The sequence below is a fragment of the Tachysurus vachellii genome, chromosome 13, assembly GCF_030014155.1.
Source record: "Tachysurus vachellii isolate PV-2020 chromosome 13, HZAU_Pvac_v1, whole genome shotgun sequence".
Taxonomy (NCBI): Eukaryota; Metazoa; Chordata; class Actinopteri; order Siluriformes; family Bagridae; genus Tachysurus; species Tachysurus vachellii.
Window position 1 is genome coordinate 21,086,299 of NC_083472.1, and position 22,447 is coordinate 21,108,745.

Consider the following 22,447-nt stretch of genomic DNA (forward strand, 5'->3'; position numbering starts at 1 on the left):
CACCACCCTCAAAGTGAAGCATGATAGTGGTTGCACCAGAATGCTTGTAGAACCAGCAAATGTATTCCTTTTTATTTACTTAACTGTTGTTTCACACACGTGATCTTTCATTTGTTAGACCTGTTGTGTAAATCATCACAAAATTCAGAATGTCATGGTAGAAAATGTGGAAAGGTATTTGATTATATTCATATATATTTGTATTTGATTATATTCATATACATTTGATTATATTATATATGATTAATAGTTTTAGAATAAGGATGAGAAACAAACACAGACATGAACAAAAAAATCCTTTAAGATTGTTAATGTGTTTCAGATACATTTAATAATTATTCTTCCATGATTTTAGCCAACATATTTAACTAATTTTATGCAATTTTTTAGCACTTTATGTATCGCCATAGTTATCAACATTTCATATTCACATAATAATAATAAAGATAAAGTTTGAACATTTTCACTCAGAATGATGACACAGAGATTGAGAGGATATCATTAACACTGTCTTGCCATGCCATGTGGATTGATGTAAATCATTTGACTGCTTTTTTTCATAACCTGGTACTCCTCCATCTCTCTCGCTCTCTCTGATCTCTTGATTAAGCCCTCTGTCCCATTTCAAAAAAAAAAAAAAAAAAAAAAAAAAACAGCATGAATCTTTAATAATAATTTAACACTGCAGAAAAAAGCACAAATAATAAATAAAGCTTTTTTGAAGCTGATAGTGTGGTCACTTTTCTGTGAGTGACAGCTGTATTATCCTTTCCAGCTCCTCCTCTTCTTCTCTTCTTTTCCTGTTGCAGAACAAATCACTGGTCAGTATAAACACTCGAGCTGTTTGACCTGTCATTTCTACAGTCACTCCTTCCTCACCTGTCCTGCTCCTCCTGCTCTCTGCATGAAAGCTCCATTGCCAGACGCAGCTGCTCATCAAAGCTGGTTGCAACTGCAAATGCCCCGGTTACCCGTGGATCAGCCAATGAGTTGTAGGAAGGTGGGGAGTTGAGGGCAGGGTCAGGTGAGGAACCTGGTGGAGACTGAGCAGGAGCTTCCCCACTTTCTCCACCAGCCAATGAAAGAGACAGGGACTCCTGGATTGCACTGTCCGAGAAACACAGGTATTGTTACACCTACAGACAGTAGAATAAGTCACTGGAGAATGAGAATATAGCCAAATTCAATCTAGAGATGCTCTTGATGCAATACACACACACACCGCTCGAGCTGGGAGTCCTCCTCATAAAGCGGAGGCTGAGAAGACATTGGACGGGTGTTAGTCAAAGCCTCCCATATTGTTACCTTAGGAAAAAAAAAAAACACATGTTCATCTTCCAAAAGGACAAAGACTCTAAGCTACTGCCAAGGCTACACCAGAGCAATAGAACAGCCCAGTCAAAGCCCTCAAACAGCCTCCATCTAATCTGATGGAGATGGACATAACACCATCCACACACAGAAGCAAGGTGGTGGGAGCATCATGTTGGAGTGATGCTTTTCAAAAGCAGGGGCTAAGAATTTGACCAGGTTTGAGGGCGAACAGATGATCAGATGATACGGATGGATTTTTCTGTTTGCTTTTTCATCATTTCAGATTCAGTTTGAAGCTGAAATCAAATCAAATAAGAAGTGCATCAAGAATTTTTGAGTAATAGCAAGAAGAGCAGATTTTTGTTAGCACGTAATGTATTGTTAACATAGTTAACATGGTTAAGAAGGACGACGTGGCAGCTGAAAAAGAATCAATAGTCGACATCATATTTTCAGGAACACTTTAAAGTATGTGGTTATATATAAAAAAAAAATATATATGGTTTAATATGAGTGTGTCTGAGAAAAAAAATCTGATGTGTGTATTGAAGCAAACAGAAAAAAAGGGTTCTTCAGGGGTTCAGAAGAAAAGCCTTTGCTGCCCACATTATTCTTTCTATACTCACTTTTATTATAACATCGGTATACATTTGAAGAAAAGGCTTTCAGATGTATTGCCCTCAGGCTTGTGTACTACAGCTGAGTTGTGGAGTGTAACTCACACCATGAATCTATATACCTTTGTTTACATGATACTGATAAATCAGCCTAAAGGGTTAAAGGACAATGAGACAGAGACTAGTGGTTACCTGATCACTTTCTGTCCCTGCGTCCAGCAAACTCTGCTGAATAGCAAACTGCAGCAGGTTATCATCCTCATCTCTCAGCGGCTCGTTGCGTCCCGGGCCGAGCATTGTGTAATCTGCCGGAGGCTCGAACACAGATGGATCCACCTCGCAGTGCAATGGGTGAGGGCTCTGACCTGAATACACGGTCATACCAGAGAAAAACAAATCGTAGTCTCAAAAATATACACTATAATAAAAGCTGCTTCTTCTTCTTCTTCTTCTTCATCCAACTAGACAAGCTAAATCAAAATATACAGTGAACAACATTCAATAACTACTGTAAATATTTACTTAAATCACGATAACAGTTAAAGTGGGGACTGATAGCGCTTCTCCACTGAACAGCATGTCAACAGATCCAAATCCAGACTGTATACTGGCCAAATGCAAGGTCATCTCATTTTTATGGAACTAGTAAGCATGGGAATCAGTGAGTTCGATTTAATGCAATGTAATAAAATGCACTGCAAACATTTCATTCGTTTATTTAAATTTAAAATACTTTAGTCTTTAGTAAACATACTGTTGAACAATTAACAACCGCACCCAAGCGTGCCAATACTTTTGCAGTGCAAACCATACCCAAAAAAAAAAAAAAAAAAAAAAGCCCATGGGGCATCTGAATCCTAACAGTCTTTCTACACTATGTGTGAGTGCACTAGGGCAGGGCATCCAGTTTGACTTCACATCCGATACAGAGTGCAAAAAAAGAATGAACAGGAAAGCATTCGTAATTCGTCCTAACTAGAAAATGGTACATTTTACTTGGAACAAGGGGAAGAAAGATGAAGCGAAATACTAATACGAGTTGGTGCGCGAGGAGCAGCACATAAGTCACATACTAACTGAGACGCCAGGGGTATTAGTTAAATATGCATTTAATTTCACTTAGGGTTTGTTTAGGATTATTTAAGCCGATCAAATTTACTTAGGATACAAAGGAACCCAGAGGAAACATGATGCATGAAACATGGTGCATGAGGAGAACATTCACAGGAACTCAACACAGAATGTAACATGGGCTAATATATAAAATTGATGGCTTTGGAGCTGTGAGGCAGCAACAAAACCAGGAAGCCGTATAATATATCAGATCTATTAAAGTGCTGTTTAAAACTGATATTACTCAGCAAGAGAAATAGGGAGTTTTTAAAACGGTGGGAATCTGGCACAGAAATTACACTCGCTTGAGTCAGAGACATTAATCAGGACTTCTTGGTTACTATTTGATTAACCGATGGTCTGCATTATTTTTAGTTCATTCTTGGTTCACATTTGGCTAAGAAAAAAAAAATAATGCTACTAGGCTCAGGAATCAGGGCTGCTTGAGACACCATTAACTATAAACTGTTAATCAAGGGTTAATGTTTTACTCCAGCCTCCAAGGGGTTGAGTTTACTCTCCCAATGTAGTGCTTTTGACTTGGTGGCTATTGGTGAAATTGGTGAACGTTGATGTAGATATAGAGTGGTTCGGATGACGATCGTAAAGGGTTCGTACCTGCATCAGTGGCTCCTTGTAGCGAGTGCACAGTAACGGAGCTGACTGGCTCATCGCAGCCACACAGGTTACTGAAGGTCACCCGTGCATTCAGTACATGGAAGAGAGGGATCTCTGGGTGGCATAAAGAGTGAGACAAATTTAGCTGAATTTAGATTTTTAGCAAATTTAGTCTAGGAAGCTGGAATAACCTGGAATAACATTGTTTATTCATGTACCAATCACTGCATATGTAATTTATCATGACATCAAACATTAACTCAGCATTACTACTGAGCATTATTCATATCATTTGCATTTGCATTAAGATCGTCATATTTCTGAATCTAGTGTCGGTAGGATCACACCACAGCAGATGAAGGGGTTTTTGTGTTACTGTCTCTCACCTATCTTCACAGGGAAGCCAGGGGGCAGACGCAGGGCGATAAAGTCTCGCAGTTTAGCAAAGTGAGCATTGGAAATAGCCATGAGATCAATAATTGGTGTCACCTGCTCTGCCAGAGAAAGAGGGTGGGCTTCACTTAACCACAACGTGGCCTTAAACCTGAAAGAAAGAACATACAGAGGCTTAAAGATACACTGAGTGTTAGAGAATAGAGAAAACGGTGTGCTTGCTGGTTTTCAGTACAGTACCTCTGAACCTTGCTGGTGAGCTCGATGGGTCTGCCGATGTCCCTGCCGTTCAGATTAAACTCGGGGTCGAAGTATTCCTCGGCTGTGATGGCTGTCGGGTTATGAGGACTGGCACACTGAGATACCTGGCTCTGGAAAAACAAGCGATCAGCGCAGTTAATCCATAAAATCTATAAAATTGTAAATAAATTATATATGGGGGGGAAAGTGTAGATGTTTTTGAGAAGTGCAGCATAACATAATATGTTAAATAATAAAATGTATATTATAATATGCATATACTGAGCACCAATGTGAATAAGGGCCTCATGTCACCCATTATATAGACAAACAAAGAAAAACAGCAAAAATCAAGTAACATCCAGCAAAGACAGATAATTCCAAAACAACCTAATGACAAACGCTATAATGAATACTTGGGTGTCCTATTATTATATATCATTATATACTTTTGTGGATAACGTTATCTTTTCTAACGTAGTGTAACAAACCGTACTTTTCCACTCATGGTATTTTTGTCCTGTACAGACTGAGGGAAATATTCGGAGATTGAGTTACCACACTCTACACACTAAAAGCAATGATATGTTAGCTAATTGCAGAGGTCAAAACTGCAAAGCAACTAATACATTAATATTCCTAATGCTCATCTCTAATGCACTTTCAGCCATACTACAGAGCCTCAACGATTTCTGCAGTGCCATTTTTCCTTAAGATGAATGCACTCTACACCAGAGCTCCCAAACCACAGCAATGCGTCAGTGAAGAAAGTAGGATTTCCCCCAGAGGACGTAAAAAAAAAAACTGTTTAACAAATATATCTGTAAAGCTTTTATGAGAAACAAGCTTTCTAGGTGACCAACACACACTCTCCATATCTGTAAATACATGGTTTGTTTTTCATCAAAATGAACTGGATAAGGAGGAGTATGAAGCATGTACACAACATCATCTTCCTTACCCCGTTGTTCGACACATGCTGCTCTGCAATTCCAAGGAAAGACTGAAGAGGAGTTCGGGATCCTGGAGACCGAGAAGAGACATAGAAAGAAAGAAGGAAAATCCATAGCTTCAGCTATTTATATAGTGGAAAGAGGTGGTGAATATATTACTTCTTCTGTGTATGTGCATATATTATTCTGTATGTGTATATGGGGGTTTGTCTTTGTGTGTGTGTGTGTGCGTGCGCGAGTGTGTACCTTTGCATCTGGACTTGTCCTGATCAGAGAGGTGTTCTGTTCGAGAGCGTGTCACCAGCTCCACGTTACTGGCACTGTACACCTTCATTAAAACACACACACACACACACATTATTGGACAAAAGCAACTTGTTTTTGTTGTAATATGCAATAATATTTATTCAAGCATCATGCTTCATGTGTAAGGTTTTAACATTAACGTTAAACACTAGTTGTCATTTGAATAAAACAAATTATGTAAAATAAAATGCCTGCTATATTACTGAGACAAGTAGTCTTAAAGAAAACTCAATTTTAGATTATTTGGAAAAGCAATTCAAGCAAAACCATGATGTGTGTCTAATTAACAGCAGCGTATAAATCAGTCTCACCTTCGCCTCATATCCGCTGACCACCTCGGTTTTCTCTGAGCGCCAGCCCCAAATTCCAGACTTGTTCCTGAAAACATCACAAGTCTCACATCAGACTTTAGTTTAAAGAGAAATGCATTACTAAATAAAATTCTGAAAGACCATTCTGATCCAAAAGTGTTTATTTTTTTATAACAGTAGCTCGGACAATAGTGTAATTTATATCACTGGTTAATATGAATGAGCTCTTTATTATATGTTATTGAATTCTATAGAAAGCTGTGCTTTGTCGAGAGAGAGAAAAATTCTGTGGAAGGAATGACCGTTTATAATTGTTATAGTGTTTCGTGGATGTTTCGCAATGTTCAATGTAGAACAAAAAATATACCCCGCATTGTTCCTGAATAAATGAAAAAATAATCATTGGTAAATTTATGTGGTAGACTGGGTATAAAACGGGATTATTGGAACATCTGTACCTCTCGAAAGCGATGTTGCGTGTGTTAAGGTGTGTGGAGACGATCGGGGAGGTGAGCCTCTGCGCTGTGTTCTCTTGTGATGGCAGCATGGCAGCAAGGAGGGACGGGGCATCACGTGGAGACAGAGACAGCGGTTCTGTATACACAACCTGCTTCTCATGGTCCACCTCCATCACCGTAGCCCCACCGTCTAGATCTCACACACACAAACACACAGACACACACAGGTACCATGATATGTATTTTTTTACATTCGGTTTTTACTTAAATAAATAAATAAATAAATAAATAAATAAGTAAATAAATAGTGCTTTTTTTGTGTACTGTTTACACTTAGCAGTTAAGAGACTTGTGGAAATGTCAAACTGAGAAGAAACTTGCTACTTGCACATAACTTTGCATTTGGTACAACACAGTTCATCAAAATTGGAAATGGAACATTGAAATGAAAATAGGCCCTATTTAAATGTTTTTGGCATCAGAAATGTGTAACATGTAACACATTTCTGATGCCAAAAACATTTAAATACGGCCTATTTTGATTTCCATGTTCCATATACACAAAAAATTCTCTCTTGATTTACATTTCTATTAAATTTTGATGAACTGTGTTGTACCAAATGCAAAGTTATGCATAGTTTAAGCAACTATACTAATACCGGCCCTTCAGTTACATCCATTTGTGACCAACTTACCTCCACCCTTAAAAATGTAGCTGCGGCGGCCCTTAAGCCACGTCATGTGCTCAAATCCCAGTAATGTGGTGTCCACTCGCAGACATGAGCCGCTCTTCCACACACGGTACACGTCGCTCGGACACACTTTCGACACCAAAGGCACTGTGACAGAGAGCAGAAGAAAAAGAAAAAAGCTTTCATCAGAGGAGCTGTCCAGAGCTTGGGGTGCTGAAACGGTTAACGTCAACAACCCAAGGCCAAGCGAAATACAGAGGACCATTGTGTGTGCTGTGTATCTGTGTAATCATCACTGTTAAGGAGAGTCATGTGCTGGTACAGGACTTACCCCAGCTTGTAAACTCCCACTTCATCTCCACATAGAAATCCCGAGCCTGCGATATACAATATATAAAATTATGATGGCATCCAATAATAAGCCTCGATCTAAGATTGAGTGAATTTTACCTGTCTCAGTTTGCTGAGAAGCTCAGGAATACCAGCTAGTCTCTCTGTGGCTCGTCTGAAATCCCTGTACTGGAGGACCAGCTGCACCAGCTCAGGGTCTCCTGTACTTACTGCTTCCTGTAACACTACACACGACATGAAAGAAAACTTTGCAATTTCCGTTCCACAAATGGTATCTTTTGGCAGATGATGTGCTGTTATATGAAAACAATCAATCTTTACAGATAGTCCAAAACCAATAACGTTCACATTAATGGCAGAGCTGTCATCCTCGAAATAAGCTTTGCAACCCTAGATCTGCCCCTATTCTTAGCATGAGGTAAGACATTCTCCTTAATCAACCTTGTCCTTCATAAATCGTTCCACATCTTAGTGTCCACTCGCCACCTTGTTAGCCAGTCGAATGTGTCTCACCTGTCCACCCTCGTGTACTGCAGCGTGTAGGATCTGCGTTGTGCCTCAGCAGCACACGCATGGACTCCACATGGCCGAGGCACACTGCCAATTCAAGCGGTGTACGTCCACGTGGATCTACACACTCCATGTCCTGCTAAATATAACCACACGCATTTAGGTGAAAATATTGAGAAATATCCTGTCATCCAAGAGTGCCTGTAGGAATTTTGTCCAGTTGAATCCCTCCACCTTCTTTCCCCTTAATAACACCCTTGTACCAATTTTGGAGGATTGGTTGACAGAAATACACTATATGGCCAACAGTTTGTGGACACCTAACCATCACACCTATATGTGGGCCTTTCCCAATCTGTTGCCACAAATTTGTATGTAATGGACATGAAAAGAGAAATGAGTTCATCAATTTTTGGCAAAACCCAACCTGAAACACAATGCACATACTCACCTCTGCATTGATTTACCTGTTTTTTCTTCAGCTCTTTGTCGAGTTCCAGGTACCGATTGTTCCAGACCAGATAATGCAAAGGAAACACCTCCTGAGCCATTTTTAGTTCAATCCAATGAAACCGGTATCAAGTCCAATTTTTTCCTCCTATTCGCCTGTGCAGTGGAATGTGTCTGAAAAATGGTTTGCAGCATTAAAAGCTGTTGGCAACCTTACAAACAAATCCCTCTTCCTTCCTCAGGATCTGATTGAAACGCCAAACTCCATCAGTACCATTCATTCTACTGGAAATCCAGTCGATACTGCTTCCTGTCCTCCATGAATACTAAATAATACATATATTCAGTGTTATATTTAGGTTTATCAGGGATATTTAGAACTTACAACTTAGCTAGATATCCGGTTAGGTCAAATTGGAGATATAAATAAACATCAGTCGTGAAAACAAGCGTGTTTTTATACTAATTAGCTGTTTATAGGAACATTTGACAGTCAAAGAACCGTTAGCTAGCCGTTACCGTTAGCTAGCCGTTACCGTTAGCAGCTAGCTAGCAGTTAGCTACTTCTAAACGTGTTAAATTTCCACCGTATTACTGGTCAAATTGTGTGTAAAAAAAAATCTATATTTACTGTTTAGCTTTCGCAGGCTAGTTAGAACAAGCACGGACAGCCAGCTAGCTCGGCTAATGTTGTTGAAATACATTCGCGTTTGTATAAAAAAAATGTTTAATTCAAATTAAAAACTCAACCTATTGATTCGAGTCTCTCTGCTGTAAATTTGGGCAAAATGGTAAAAAGAAAATAAAGAATAAAAACAAAAACAAGCAAGTAGCGGCCTAGTTTCCGTCAGCATCCAGGTGAAGCAGGACAGATGTGTGCTTTCCCCTCGGAGCTCACAGGAGCATCCTGCCGTCCAGCCGAGACGCAGCACCGGGCGCAGCCTCCGGACCGCATCCCCGAGTCAAGACGCGCTGAATGAAGAGAACATGGAGCTTTACACACACTCTCTCTCTCTCTCTCTCACTCACACACACACTCCGAAAATAAACTACTTATTTAATTATTGATCACACGTCGCGTTCACTTCATGCGTGTTGTTTCGCATCAATGCTGCACCTCTTACTGTTCATTCATACTGCAGTGTAAAATGGCAGGATAAATGTCTCTAATATTTACACTCATATTCACATCAATCTCTAATAACCATTGTATATATATTTAAAGATGCAATTTATTCATCCTGTACTAATTTACTGATCTACACACTGTACATTTTAATTCAGTTTTACTTTGTATACATCACACCCAGGTCACTTTTTGAACAGACTGCATCCTTTGCTGTAAGAATAATCTCCATTCTTCACTGAAGACTTTTCCCTGGTGTCCACAAACTTTTGGCCAGATCATGTAGCAGCTATAAACAGTCATTCCCTCACCGGTCACACAAACAAAAAGCATTATAGTGCTGTATAGTGCGGACATTGGAGACAGCTTCTGTATATAATATTGACACCCTCTTATGAGTACATGCTTTGACTTCAAAATTTATCCTTACATATATATATACACACACACACACACACACACACACAAAACTCAGATTTGAAAATTCAACAGCACTGTGGGGTAGGTTGTTAAAAATTAAAAACTGTTAGTTCTGTAAGAATCACAAAACCCACTCATGGGAGAGTAATAAAACAATACATGCACAAGATATTATCTTATTTCTTTATTTTTTTTTTTTTTTTGAAAAACAAACAAAAAGTGAAAAAAAAAAATCCAAAAATAATTACAACGCTACAGACTCTTCTTCTGGCATACTATAGGAGAGGAATACATTTACACAAGGGTGTGTATATATATTTTTATATTTATATATATCTGTACTCTGTAACTAGAGAGAACGGAATTAAGAACTGAAAAGTATTCCCCTTGAAAAATAAATTCAGAGGTTAAGCACAGGAGTGAAACCAAACGCGACACCCTTACGCTGCTACAAACAACAGAAGCGTTGGAGTAAAGAAGACAGAGAAGTTAGAAAGAGTGGAAAAGGAGGGGATGGGATCAGGAGAGGCATGCAAGTTACAGACCTGCCCTGGAATAGAAAAGAGGCTGTTGAGGAATAGCACCTGTTGAAAACTCTTAAATGGAAGAGCCCATGACAATTCTCAGGCCTGTAACACCATGATTGCCAACTTGAGTGTATGCAGACCAAAAGAAAATGAGTTAAGTACAAATTAGGGGCAGCCATCGCTGAGTCTTGTTTTCATAAAGCCCCTTCTAGATGCCTTGGGCTGAGCCATCATGACGTTCTGTACATGAATTGCAGTCAAAAAGAGCAATCATGCTGACCTTCCTACACATACACACACTGCAATATTCTCTCTCTCTCTCACACACACACACACAACTCTGCCACCACCCAGCCAACCCAAACAGTCTGTCTCTCTCAGAAAAAAAGTAGGCTCTAGGATATTCTCTGGATAAGTTTATCGTCCGATAGGCAGTAGAGAGCATTGACGGACAGCTCGGAGATGAATTTCTCGCAAGCTTGTCGGGAGATTCCTTTACAGCTGCGTAGGTCCAGCACAGAGAGACAGGACAAACGTTGCAGGTACACTAGACAGTGGTCTGTCAGACGGCTACAACCTGTGAGAGAGAGAGAGAGTGAGAGAGAGAGGGTTATGCTGAGTGTTCCACTGTAATCTTAGCCCATAGGCAGGAAATATGTATGGACTTGTCAGTAAAGTAGTAATTCCCATACACTCGTTTGTCAATGTATACTTGTACACATTACTGACAGCAGCCAACAAGAACACGCATTTCACCTCGCAGCTTAACAGCAGAGATTTAATTAATAGCCTAAAATCTAAGTACCATTACCACAGAAGAGGAATAATACAAAGTCTTCCATTAATCAGTGACCGGTCATTCTGTTCAATGCTTTATGTGGATGGACAGAGATTTTTAATTATACAGTAGCTTAAAATTTATTTATTCATTCATCTTCATTAAACACTTGGTCACAGTTATGGTGGACCTGGTGTTGATCGCAGGAACACTAGGCGCAAAACAGGACTGCCATCAGTTTCAACATACACATTCACCCACTCTTTCACATTTGGGGCAATTTACTATAGCTGGTCCATCTACAAGCAAGTAAGATATAGTCACATTTTCCTAAGTAGAAAAAAAAGGATATTTCCAAATTAAATATCCATCTATCCAGCTGAGTATTATGTAAGTCAGCATTAAACAGCTTTTACAGAATAGTTCAACAAGCTGTTGTTAACTGGTCAAAAGAAGCATGGTTTATCCTTAGGTTTTCACTAGGAGCTAACATCAGGAACAAAAAACTATACATTAAGCTGCATTTCAGTTGCTAAATCATCTTAAACAGTGTCAAATATTACTCATGTAGATTGCATCACACCTAACTGCTGGCTCCCTTTACCTTAGTAATGCTAGTGTTCTATTCCCTACTTCCTACAAGGCACAAAGTGCAAAGCATTATTCAGGTACCTGCTAGGTTGAGGTGTGTGAGTGTGTTGCGTGTGGATGAGCCCACAGCAGTAAGGAGGTTGAGAGCGTTGTCGGTCAGAGGGCAGTGTGAGAGCTCCAGCCTTGTCAGCTGGGGCATGTGCCTGATGATCAGCCTCAGTGTGGCCTCGGTCACCTCCAGACCACATAGCCTCAAGCACTGCATGTTTCTCAGCTGTGAACGGTTATTACTTCCTGCACACACACAAATAACTTGTGTCTAAAACTTTACTGCAATAAATGAAAAGCACTTCTTAGGTTCATCTTGAAATTTAGTTTTCCCTGAAAGGACTGTGTTAGTGTGTTACCTGGTGGGCTGAGAAGCTCTCTGATCTGTGCATCTTTGACACCATCTGCCCAGCGCAGGTCTAATGAACGCAGTAAAGGACAACTGGGAGAGCTCAGAGCAGAGACGGATGTCCAGTTACACCCTGAAAGCACCAAATCTTTTAACCCTAAAAATGAGGAGGAGAGGGTAAGTAAAGGGGTGGCCCTGGCCTATGAAAGCAAACCTATAAAAGACGGTTTGTCTCATGTCAATGTGTGCACCTGGTAAACGGTTGATGAGCCAAGTAAGCTGTTTCTTGGATATCTTGGCCCAGGACAGGTCCAGTGTAACCGGCTGTCGCTTGATGATGCCGGAAAGGGCCTGTGGGCTGATGGACTGGCAGCGGCTCAAACTGATGTGTGTCCACAAGCGCTTATCACACCCCCTGTTACAACATAAAGTGTCGCTGTAATATACACAATACGCCCCTCACTTTTTTTGCCATTTCTAGCAAAATGTAGTTAAAGTGCAAATTAGAATTTCGTTCATTTTAAACCATTTTATGCAATTGTAATGATTGCTTTATATTATATTTTTTTGTACATTTATGCATCATGTACTCACCATTTGTACCAGCTCTTGCACACAGCCATGCAGACACACAGCTCAGTTCGAGTCAGGTAGCGGAAGACAGACACCCACACCAGCCTGCCCCAGCCTGGTTCACTTGTGCCATTCTGCTCAGGTGATGTGAAAGAGGTTGTGGCAGGAGGCTTCCCTCTTTCCGGTCGCACGTTCTTCCCATTTCTCTCTCGTGTTGTGTTGTGATGGGACTCTCTGGAGTTACACCTTAAACTCTGACTCACATTAGCGTGTTTGGAAGTGCTCCTGGTAAGGGTGGGGGTTTGGAGTTGTGACCTGGTTGCATGCGAGTTTGAGTGGGATTGAGTTTTATCAACACGGCGCGAATCACCTCGGAGTGGTGGGCGTAGCAAGGACTTGCCCTGGAAGTCGTTGTTGCTTTGGGTGTGGCTTGCGGATGATACATTCGCTTCTAGCTTGGGGACAATAGTGCTGGGGTCCCGTCTGCCTCGCGAAGGCTGCAAAGTTACGGTCACACATGACCTCTGATCTCTGGTCTCATCGCCAGGCACCGCGGAGTCAGAGCGAGTCTGCTCTCCATCCTCCTCTGCCTCGGTGTACCGCTCTTCGTTCTGTTGGGCTTCCCTGTTCTCCTCTTCCGTCGGCCTTCCTCCATATCTCCGTGGCCGGTTCTCTTTACCTCCCAGCCCGTTCTCTCTTCTTTCAGTCTTAACATTCTCTTCCTCCCTGTTATGGTCATCTCCATCCTCTTCTCTCTCCGTCCTTCCCCTCAGAGCCCCGCCACTTGCTTCACTTCTTAGCCGTACTGCTCTTCCCTGATAAGATGGCAAGACTCTCCTGCGGGACATGCCCCTTCCGAGTCCTGCCCTGATAATGCTCCCTCTCTCCAAACTCCGCTGGCGCAAAAGCTTTGGAGAAACGGAGACAGACGGCCGTGTCTGAGAGACAGAACGGCGGAAAAGGGAACAAAAGAACGAGACACAAGCAAGGAAAGCAAAGGAGCAGAAAGCGAAAGCGACAGAGAAGATGAGCACAATGAACGTGTTTTTCACAAGGACAATTTTGGTACGTGTTGCAAAACAATGTGCTTTGGACAACAAAATATACCAAGAATAACAGATCAATAAATACACCCCCATCACCCACAACTACTATAGCTAACTTTTCATATAGTCCCATCATGCTTTCCTTAAAATTAAGTTACACTCAAATGACAACAGTTAAATGTGGATCTCTGGCCATTAGCAGAACAGCCTCTCCATTTTGTTTCATCAAATATTTGTACAAAATGAGCTGGTGCGTGTTTGTTGACACACTTTTCTTAATGAAAACTTGGGCACAGGATAGCATTCTGCATCTACAGATACCAAAATGTCCTTGTCAGCATAGACCAGTCAGACTAAAGGAAAAAAGTTTCAGGATGCTGAAGCTGAGTATACACTTTGTCGAGCATTATAAGGACGTAAGACTTACAGACTGGAAGAGTTTGTTTCTCTCTAATTTGATCTGCATAGAAAAAGAAAGACAGTTTTTTTGAGTAAAGAATATAAAGAGCTGTGTATTGTGTGGGTTAGTGTGTAAGCCTGTGTACATGTTTATCTTTACCCTCTTCCGGTGCTGTCGCTCCAGTGCCCCGGCTCTTTTGCGACTCTGTTGGTGCTGCAGCAGGATTCTCTGAGAGGGTGGAGGTTGACGCCGGGAGCGAGTCAGAGGCAGGGAAGAGGGAGACGGGGAAGGCTGACCCCTGCGCCCCAAACGCAGAGCACCCACCCCAATGCCTTCTCTGTACGCCCGCTTAGCAGGAGGACCGGAGGTTGGCGAGCTAGTTGTAACAGTGCTTTTATATTCTTCTTCTGAGTTGCTGCTGGAAGACTAACACACAATACAAAAAAGGGTGTTAATGAAGTCAGGAGCTTTATGGAAAAAATAATTCTTCAACCAACTTGAGCAATGAAAATGATTAGATGTTACATTTAGACATCCCATCAAAGTGCAAGCTCAGTTAAAACTGCATTAATAAGTATGACAAAGTATGTTAAAAAAACATTTTTTGGTCAGTTCTGAGGGCAGTCCCAGTGCCGACAGATCTTTTTGCTGTATAGCTTTGTGCCTTGTCATTACCATGAGCTGTGTCATTTAGCCTATTGTAAAAAAAGAAACCTGTTCATTGCTTTTGAGCAGCAATGGTGTAGTGTAAAAGACCACCATCATCCTACCTCTGTATTCTTATCCTGGACACATTTGGGACACTCCCAGCAACTGGGAAGATCATTATTGATCACACCTTCCCCTGGGACCTTGAAAACACAAAAAATAACAATCAGCTTATTTATTATCATAATGAATCATCCAAATAATTCAAAGAGTGTCCATGCTTCTGTTTACCGTTATACATTCTGGGTGCGTAATCTGACCACATTCAGAGCACTCCATGAGTGTTTGAGTGGTTTGGGTGCCTTCGGAGTCTTCCTGGCTCCCTTCTTTGCATATGGCACAGACGGCAGTCAGAGGCAGCGCCGGCTATAGATAGCATTGGAGTTAGAGTTGTAATGTAATAAATGGTGAAGACAGACGCAGACATCAGAATAAGTACTCACAGCCAGGCACTGTCTGAGAATGCAGGACTTTTTGAGTCGACCCGGGCCGCCAAACTTCTTCATGTCCCTGCAGTAGGTGCAATCTCCACACTCGGAGCGTCTGCAGGCCTTGCAGCGCTTACAACGCACACGCCGTTTCCTCAGAGCAGAGATAGAAGATGCAGGCTTAGTTGGCCGTGGCACCGGAGCTATTGTGGGGGCCGATCCTGAAGCGCGTGGTCGATACATTGCAGATGGGGGGGGAGGGAGTGGCATATACCACGAGGGCTGCAAAAAAAAAAAAAAGTAAGAAAAAATGAATTTTGGTGCGTGAGCACACTAGATATATAGATACAACAGGTTTTAACAGTCACGTATTTGGGGCGAAACGTCACTAAGATTTTTACCATGTTGACAACATCTTTGTCAGCTTCATTTATTTTCGCCAAAATTAAAATAAGTCATAGATGACACTGTCCCCATCATCATTGCTGATGCCTTTACAGCAGTATTTTGTCACTTACTATATCAAATAAGTAACCAAATGGCAGATCTTTCACAAGAACATTGCTATGAACAGCACAGTCTCCATGCTGGTTTTATAAATAGTGTCACTGTAGTATAACAATGACGGTCACTTATATTGTATCCATGCGACCATTTCAATTCTGACTCACTCCGAGGAGTGAAGAGTAAAAATTGCACCTTACCCTTTTAGGCCATGTGACAATGGGTTTTCCAGTGTAAGACAATTTTGGATCATCGTTGGCATGTTCTTCTAGCAGAGTCTGCAGACACAATATTAAATTAGTTAGATTAAATTTAATGAAGTATAAACAAAGACTGTGCAGATGTCAAAGAAATAACTGGCATACAAAAACCTAAAAGCGGTTATTAATTAGGGAAGTAGTTTACGCACACGAATGTCGCAGAGAAGTGCTGGAGCATTTCTGATCCCTGCAGGTACACACTTCTTGTGGGTGGGCAACTCCTCCAGTTTCTGCAGCAGCTGGCGAAGTCCCTCCAACTCAAACGGGGTCAGGTGGACCTTCACTCCAGGTCGGGCTGGAGGAGAGAGGAGTTCTTCTTCCTCCTCCTCGTCACCTTCTTTAACCTCCACTTTTTCGTCACCATCCTCATTATTCGGTTTAGCAAAGTCATCTTTTTTCAGCCCTGCATACATAAGGATAAATACAGAATGCTCATAATACAGGTTGTGCCAATTAATACATAAATGTCAGTGTGGATGTGCGTGTCTGTACTAACCGATGCCCAGTGAGTGTCTTTGAAACTCTGGTGTTAGATAAGAAATGTTGGTCAGACAGTAATGGTAACGCTCCAACACATACCAACACATCTCGTAATAGAACGGGTAACGAAACTTAGCTGGGACCTGGAGATGAAAAAAAAAAAAATCTGTTATGAAAAATAAATAAATGAATATGGTAGCCTATTAATTGTGTATGTCTGACAACAGTTTTACCCAATTGTTCCTAATATTTGCACCAGCTGAAAAGTCAAAAAATCTGCTGAAACTATTTAATGTGTCTCAGTGCTCATCAGAATAAAAAAGTAATAATAAATATATATATAGGTTTGTAAAGGCAAGGAAAATGCTCTCGATGCAAGATATAATTTCTCAGGAATAAAACATTTAAATGCAGATCTTGAGTTTTACTGTGCATCAGGTGCAAAAACATGCAACAGTGCAATATAATCTACATTAGCAAAATTTTCCCAAACAGAACTTTTTTGCAAAACTGGATCTATATACTGTGGACTAATATCTGAACCAACCCGTGTGCGGTCCTCAACACTGTAGATGTTCAGCTGCATTGGGATGTTAAAACTGTGCAGGAAATTCCCTCCAAACACCAGAGTATCTTCAGGAGTGTATACTGCATGGATCCAACCTACACACACACACCAGTTTGGACGGTTTGCATTCACTCAAACTGATGATGTAACCCTCAACATTACATGAAACATTCCTGGTTTTCAACATAAGCAGGCTATTAAATCTGTGTCTCCACACACCTGAGGGGATCATAAAAGTGTAACCCTGTTTTAGTTCAATGCGCTGACAGGCTGTGGCTTTGTCCCCGAGGAAGATGTCACCCTGTTTTCCCGACAACACCCAGTTCTCATAGAGCTCCAGGTTCTGTGGTGTGGGTGGGATCAGCCAGAACACCTAAGGATTAACCAGGAGCACAAGACATGGTGAATAACAAACGATTGGGACTTTTACGAAATTCAGAGATAAGCCCTGTGCAAGAGAGATGAATAAAAGACACTGCTGCAGTGCAGATTCTCAGGTTTCTTTAGATTCTATTTCCAAATAAATTCCATCATTAACAATATCTTCAGAAAATATAACAAGTCAGTATTCACCAATCCACTATCAGTATCAAACATCGGTTAGAATAAAATTTCCCCAAACAGACCCAAATGGATTCTTGTCTTTGCAGATTTAGCATTATGTTGTTCAACTGCATCATTGAATCCGTATACAAACTGCAGGTTACACTTGGATAGAATGTAGTGTGCTTTGGGGCTATTCCATATACAAAAATTTAAAACACTGATAAACAACTTATGTTTATTTGTAACATCCAGCTTCAGAGACTGCGTAATGCTCTCTCAGTAACAGAAGAAAACAAGTGTGTAATGTTCTCACCTTGCGCCCCCTCAGGATGTGATACCAGACTGATGTGCCACCAAAGTCTACATGGAAGTCTGTAAAGCAGCCCTTCACACTCATCAGACAGTACCTAGAGAGATAAACATGCTTTCCCATCACAGCCAAAAAAACTATTCCAGTGTGTGGCCAACAAAAAGCAGATTTTGCATCCGAGCTTTCTTGTTAAATCACCACAGGCTGAATAAGCCATAAACACTACGAATCTGTCACTCACTTCTGTACTTTGGGATACTGCATGTCAGTGATCACGTTGGTGGAGTCTCTTTGTCTCTCCTTCAGGTGCCGTGGCCACATGTTATCCACCCAGTCAATCAGATCAACCTGAAAACCACAAAGAAATGGTTAGGGATTTCCTATGGAGCAAGTCTAGTTCATGTGAGTGCATGCATGAAAAAAATGCCCTACTGAGGCAGGTCTCTTGACGAGATGCTCCAGTTTCGTATGACTGAACTCAAGACTGATGACGTTGTACAGCTTCTCCCTTTCTGAGGCTGGAGTTTCATAATACCTCCTCCACTGACTCATGGACATCTCCATCCCCTTTTGAGTGCTTACATCCATCACGTCAATCATCCTTCGACTGCCTATCAGAGAGATGGAGGGAGCATGTTGGAGAGTACGCAAGTATAAGCATTATAGCCATAATGTTTGCAGGTTCTTCTGTGTTAACATGTAGATATAAATAAAAGAAATAAAATGAGAAAAGAAAATGCTTACCAACAAACAATTTCACGTCACTCACACTGAAGTCTGAATCGGGCATCCTGAGAATGCAAAGAAACTTGGTTTCAAAAAAGCTGTGTTTGTGTAAAAGCAACAGCAGAGAGAGACAGATTTATTTAAAAAAAAAAAAAAAAAAAACATACTGAATGCCAAGGCCGTCTGCTTTAGTAAAGATTATGGGGTCCCGGAGCCCCTCCCGCTGGATGTACTCAAAAGTAAAGTCTGCAGGAAAGAGGCCACAAACAAACACACGAGTTAAAAATGCACAGACTGGAACACAGACTGTAATATTCAGCACAATATGTTTAAACCAACCTTTTCCATCCATGATTTTGACCAAATCTGAATTAAAGTAGCTGCTTTCAAGCTTTTCATCCAAGTCAAAAGTCGTCTTCCCCTCGATCTCATCATCCGAGATGCCATCGTCCTGGTAGCGCCTACGTGTTCCTGTTCGCTAAACACACAGTGGAGAAGCTGAATGAACAGTAAGGCTTGAACTAATCTGAATTATCCAGGACTATCATGGCCTTAAATGCACTCATACTTGCACATTAGTGTCAGACGCTCTCATCCTAGATATTTTATTAATCATGAAATAACTTAATCCTCATGCTCTGCTCACTACTAGGCAACAATTCACTGACTAGCATGTAATTTTATACTAATAAAACCCTAAAAACTGATTTTCACCTTCACATTATTAAAAATTTTGTTTTGCCTCATCGAAACAAAAGGTATTTCTTGGTGGTACAGTTCTTGTATGAATCTGAAAACAATCAGCTTATGATGATTGTTTTCTAATACTTAGTTGTTTCTTCTTCTTAATTGAAATACCTATAACCCTGCCAATTTAGAAAATGAATGACTGAACACACAAACTTTGCGATATTTAATATGCTTTATAGTTATGTACTTTTTAAACTATTTTTCTATAGTTCACATTTTGATCTGAGAAACATACACGTTAAGCGACCTGCCCATCGCATCTGTATATCGTTCATCTATGAACTGTTGCCACAGTCCGAGGGAAAAAATTGTATAGGATGTTGTTGTATACAGCAGCGTTACGATTTCCCTTCACTGAAGGGCTTTTTACACCTGGTCACTTCATGCGTTTTCTGTGATCGGATAGCTATCCGATCGTAAAAAGACCAGGTCTAAATGCCCTCCGAAACATTTTCGAGATGGATATAAATCAAATAACTTCATGAGGTGGTCTGGGACGCATTTCAGATGAAACTGGACAGGTGTAAATGAATGTGGTTGTTCAAGCCACATACGTCAGCGCTATACTCCTCCCAAACGGAAGTACGTCACTTGCAAGTGATCTTTCACCCAGGTGTTTCGTTGGGTCTTAAAACGCACTGCTGCCGCCAGTGAAAATGCAGCAAACGGTAAATGCTGTTTTTTGTAGCATAACCATTCTTTTTGATTGCATTCTTTAAACCGCATACACCAAACCGTGTTCCATTTCAATTACCCCAGAAAGGAGGTAAAATATATTTGCATTTTGGGCGGGAGTAGAAAGATCGGATTGATATCCGATTCGCCAAGACGCATTTATGTGGCCTAATGTAAATGGAACAGTTTTAAAAAATCAGATAGCAATCAGAGAAAACACATGAAGTGACTAGGTGTAAAAAGGCCCTAAGAGAACAAGGAGTCACAAAGCTGTTCCGGGTATAACACATAACGAGCTCCATGAAGACATGGTTTGCCAAAAGAGGAGTGGAAGAACTCGAAGTGGCCTGCACACTCAAGAGTCCTGACCTTAACCCCACCGTACACCATTAGGATGGAACTGGAACGCTGTTTGCACCTCAGATCTCCATCCGTACCAAACCTCAATAATACTCTTGTAGCTGAAAGAGCACAAATCCCCACAGACACGCTTCAAAATCTCCCAGAAGAGAGTCAATCTGGGATGTGATGTGATGATCAGGTGTTCACAAACCCTTAGCCATACATAAAGGTTTTTATCTACTTTATTGAGAATTATACACTCTTCTATAACCCAGGGTCGCTTTCATATCGTATAGAGAGTAGAAAGTGAACTTACCAGGCGTTTGCTGTAGCGAGTTTCCTCCATTGCCTGAAAAAAAAGGAACACACAAGATTGAGTTTGGTATCGAGAACCTTATGCGTTACACATTGTGTGTGATTTAAAGCAAAACGAGCTACAAACACAATTAAAAACTAAAAAGTCAATCAACAAACTACAAACAAATCGATCACTAACCTATCGTGTGATATTTAAAAACAGACAGGTTTGCTTTAGTGGCCCTTTAAAACGATAATAATCCGCACACAAAGCGTTTACGGGATATAAAGACGAATGAACTGATGATGATGATGAGAGAATCAAAAGGACACTAAAGTTACTTGTGAAAATTAGAAACAAAGACTAATACAGGATTATCATCAGCTGTGTGGCTCTGACTGGGAAATCGGTGTCCATTTTACACCTTTTTATTATTAAACGCAATTTAAGCGAGACTAATCGAACCGGTTTTATTTCTAACTCCTTATTTTTACGTTACATTTTAAACTCATAAGAAACCGTTGATATCCGTGACAGGAAAAAAAAACCGTTAGCATCCGAAGCTAACGGTGAAGCCCAACTCTCCACCTGCCGCTTTAACACCCCCTGAGTTTGTCACGTAGCGTTTAATAAACATCAGAATGTATTATTATTATATTAATGCGAGTGTAATACAATAACGCAGGTAGGAAAGTAGACAGTTATATAAAAGCCCAAATACTAAACAATGCTAGCGGCTAATCTAAAACTAGCCAGTTAGCATTTTCATTAACACCCAGCTAGCGTTAGCAAAACACACAATGTTAGCAGCCTGGGAACAAAACAAGCTAGCAAAGCTACCTTTAACCATACCTAAGGTGAAGCTTACATGAATAATGCTGTATTTTCAGCTTAATGCGATGAAACACTGGGTATTTCCCTAACTATAGCTGAAATTCATCCTGTCTCAATCTTGCCCACTTAATACGTTTATTATTGTATAGGATAAAGTTAAGAGAGCCCGCTTCCATCCGCCATTTTCAGATTGTCACTACACACACACACACAGTGTGCACATCTTTTTACGCCCCGCCCTCTACATCAGCTAGACCAATCTAACGTCAGACATGTAGATTTACGTCGTGATGATTGGTCGATACTCACGTCATTGACGTGTATAGGTCTGGGATTAACCACGCCTCGGGTATTTTTAGGGGTCAAGCCCGAAGGGGCGTAGACACCTATTGTTATCGTTAGTTTTATTATTATTATTATTATTATTATTATTATTATTATTATTATTATTAATAATAATATTATTATTCCTCTTCCGCCATTGAAGTCAATGGCAGCCCATAGAACCGTACGTAGGAAAGTTATGAAATTTGGCACACATGTAGAGGCCAGTCTTAGAAGTTACTGTAGCAACTTTGGTGTGTCTAGCTCAAACCCTCTAGCGCCACCAACAGTCCAAATACCCAATTTTGTGCTGACTCGTAAGGCCTAGAGGCAAAATTCTTGCAACATCAGAATCAGAATCAGAAAGGTCTTATTGCCAAGTATGTTTTCACATACGAGGAACACACACACACTTACACACACATTTACACACACATTTACACACACACACTCACTCACACTCACACACTTACTCACACTCGCACACTCACATACTCACTCGTACACACA

The 22,447-nt window shown here is 40.7% G+C and overlaps 2 protein-coding genes across 15 annotated transcripts; both read right to left on the minus strand.

Moving 5' to 3' along the window:
* Positions 1-394: 394 nt before the first annotated feature.
* On the minus strand, positions 395-9,370 carry ankrd13d (ankyrin repeat domain 13 family, member D). 11 transcript variants are annotated; one of them, XM_060885892.1, is made up of 17 exons: positions 8,958-9,370; positions 8,344-8,500; positions 7,880-8,015; positions 7,466-7,590; positions 7,347-7,392; positions 7,019-7,162; positions 6,324-6,519; positions 5,866-5,932; positions 5,495-5,576; positions 5,257-5,318; positions 4,296-4,426; positions 4,049-4,206; positions 3,663-3,776; positions 2,124-2,296; positions 1,217-1,305; positions 880-1,107; positions 395-800 (listed from the first exon to the last, which is right to left on the minus strand). In XM_060885892.1, exons 2-17 carry the CDS (start codon positions 8,425-8,427, stop codon positions 737-739), a joined length of 1,899 nt encoding a protein of 632 aa, XP_060741875.1. In that variant the 5' UTR covers positions 8,428-8,500; positions 8,958-9,370; the 3' UTR covers positions 395-736. The 11 variants fall into 11 exon arrangements, 10 of the variants coding, with proteins under 10 accessions (XP_060741875.1, XP_060741873.1, XP_060741874.1 ...); XM_060885890.1 differs by having other exon boundaries at positions 9,077-9,369; XM_060885891.1 differs by having other exon boundaries at positions 8,344-8,652; positions 9,077-9,369.
* A 673-nt stretch (positions 9,371-10,043) lies between these two features.
* On the minus strand, positions 10,044-21,796 carry kdm2ab (lysine (K)-specific demethylase 2Ab). 4 transcript variants are annotated; one of them, XM_060884539.1, is made up of 23 exons: positions 21,648-21,796; positions 20,798-20,830; positions 19,054-19,192; positions 18,882-18,960; positions 18,733-18,779; positions 18,421-18,599; positions 18,230-18,336; positions 17,992-18,085; positions 17,352-17,505; positions 17,112-17,227; positions 16,581-16,707; positions 16,234-16,487; positions 16,025-16,102; positions 15,336-15,602; positions 15,124-15,258; positions 14,955-15,035; positions 14,344-14,610; positions 14,212-14,244; positions 12,760-13,676; positions 12,417-12,580; positions 12,176-12,322; positions 11,850-12,062; positions 10,044-10,976 (listed from the first exon to the last, which is right to left on the minus strand). In XM_060884539.1, the coding sequence occupies exons 2-23, from the start codon at positions 20,825-20,827 to the stop codon at positions 10,795-10,797; spliced, it is 3,810 nt and encodes a 1,269-aa protein (XP_060740522.1). In that variant the 5' UTR covers positions 20,828-20,830; positions 21,648-21,796; the 3' UTR covers positions 10,044-10,794. The 4 variants fall into 4 exon arrangements, with proteins under 4 accessions (XP_060740522.1, XP_060740523.1, XP_060740521.1 ...); XM_060884540.1 differs by having other exon boundaries at positions 12,760-13,646; positions 21,632-21,796; XM_060884538.1 differs by having other exon boundaries at positions 21,632-21,796.
* Between the last annotated feature and the right edge of the window lie 651 nt (positions 21,797-22,447).

What these genes read in the sequence shown, in the direction of transcription:
- kdm2ab (XM_060884539.1), bottom strand. Translation starts at nt 20,827, where the DNA reads ATGGAGGAAACTCGCTACAGCAAACGCCTG. An exon ending in CTCGCTACAGCAAACGCCTG is followed by an intron (nt 19,193 to 20,797) that starts GTAAGTTCACTT and finishes CTGTGTGTTTAG; the next exon opens with CGAACAGGAACACGTAGGCG. An exon ending in AAGACACTCACTGGGCATCG is followed by an intron (nt 16,488 to 16,580) that starts GTTAGTACAGAC and finishes TTATGTATGCAG; the next exon opens with GGCTGAAAAAAGATGACTTT.
- ankrd13d (XM_060885892.1), bottom strand. Translation starts at nt 8,427, where the DNA reads ATGGCTCAGGAGGTGTTTCCTTTGCATTATCTGGTCTGGAACAATCGG. An exon ending in CGCAACATCGCTTTCGAGAG is followed by an intron (nt 5,933 to 6,323) that starts GTACAGATGTTC and finishes TGATGTTTTCAG; the next exon opens with GAACAAGTCTGGAATTTGGG. An exon ending in ACAAGGAGCCACTGATGCAG is followed by an intron (nt 2,297 to 3,662) that starts GTACGAACCCTT and finishes CCGTGTATTCAG; the next exon opens with GTCAGAGCCCTCACCCATTG.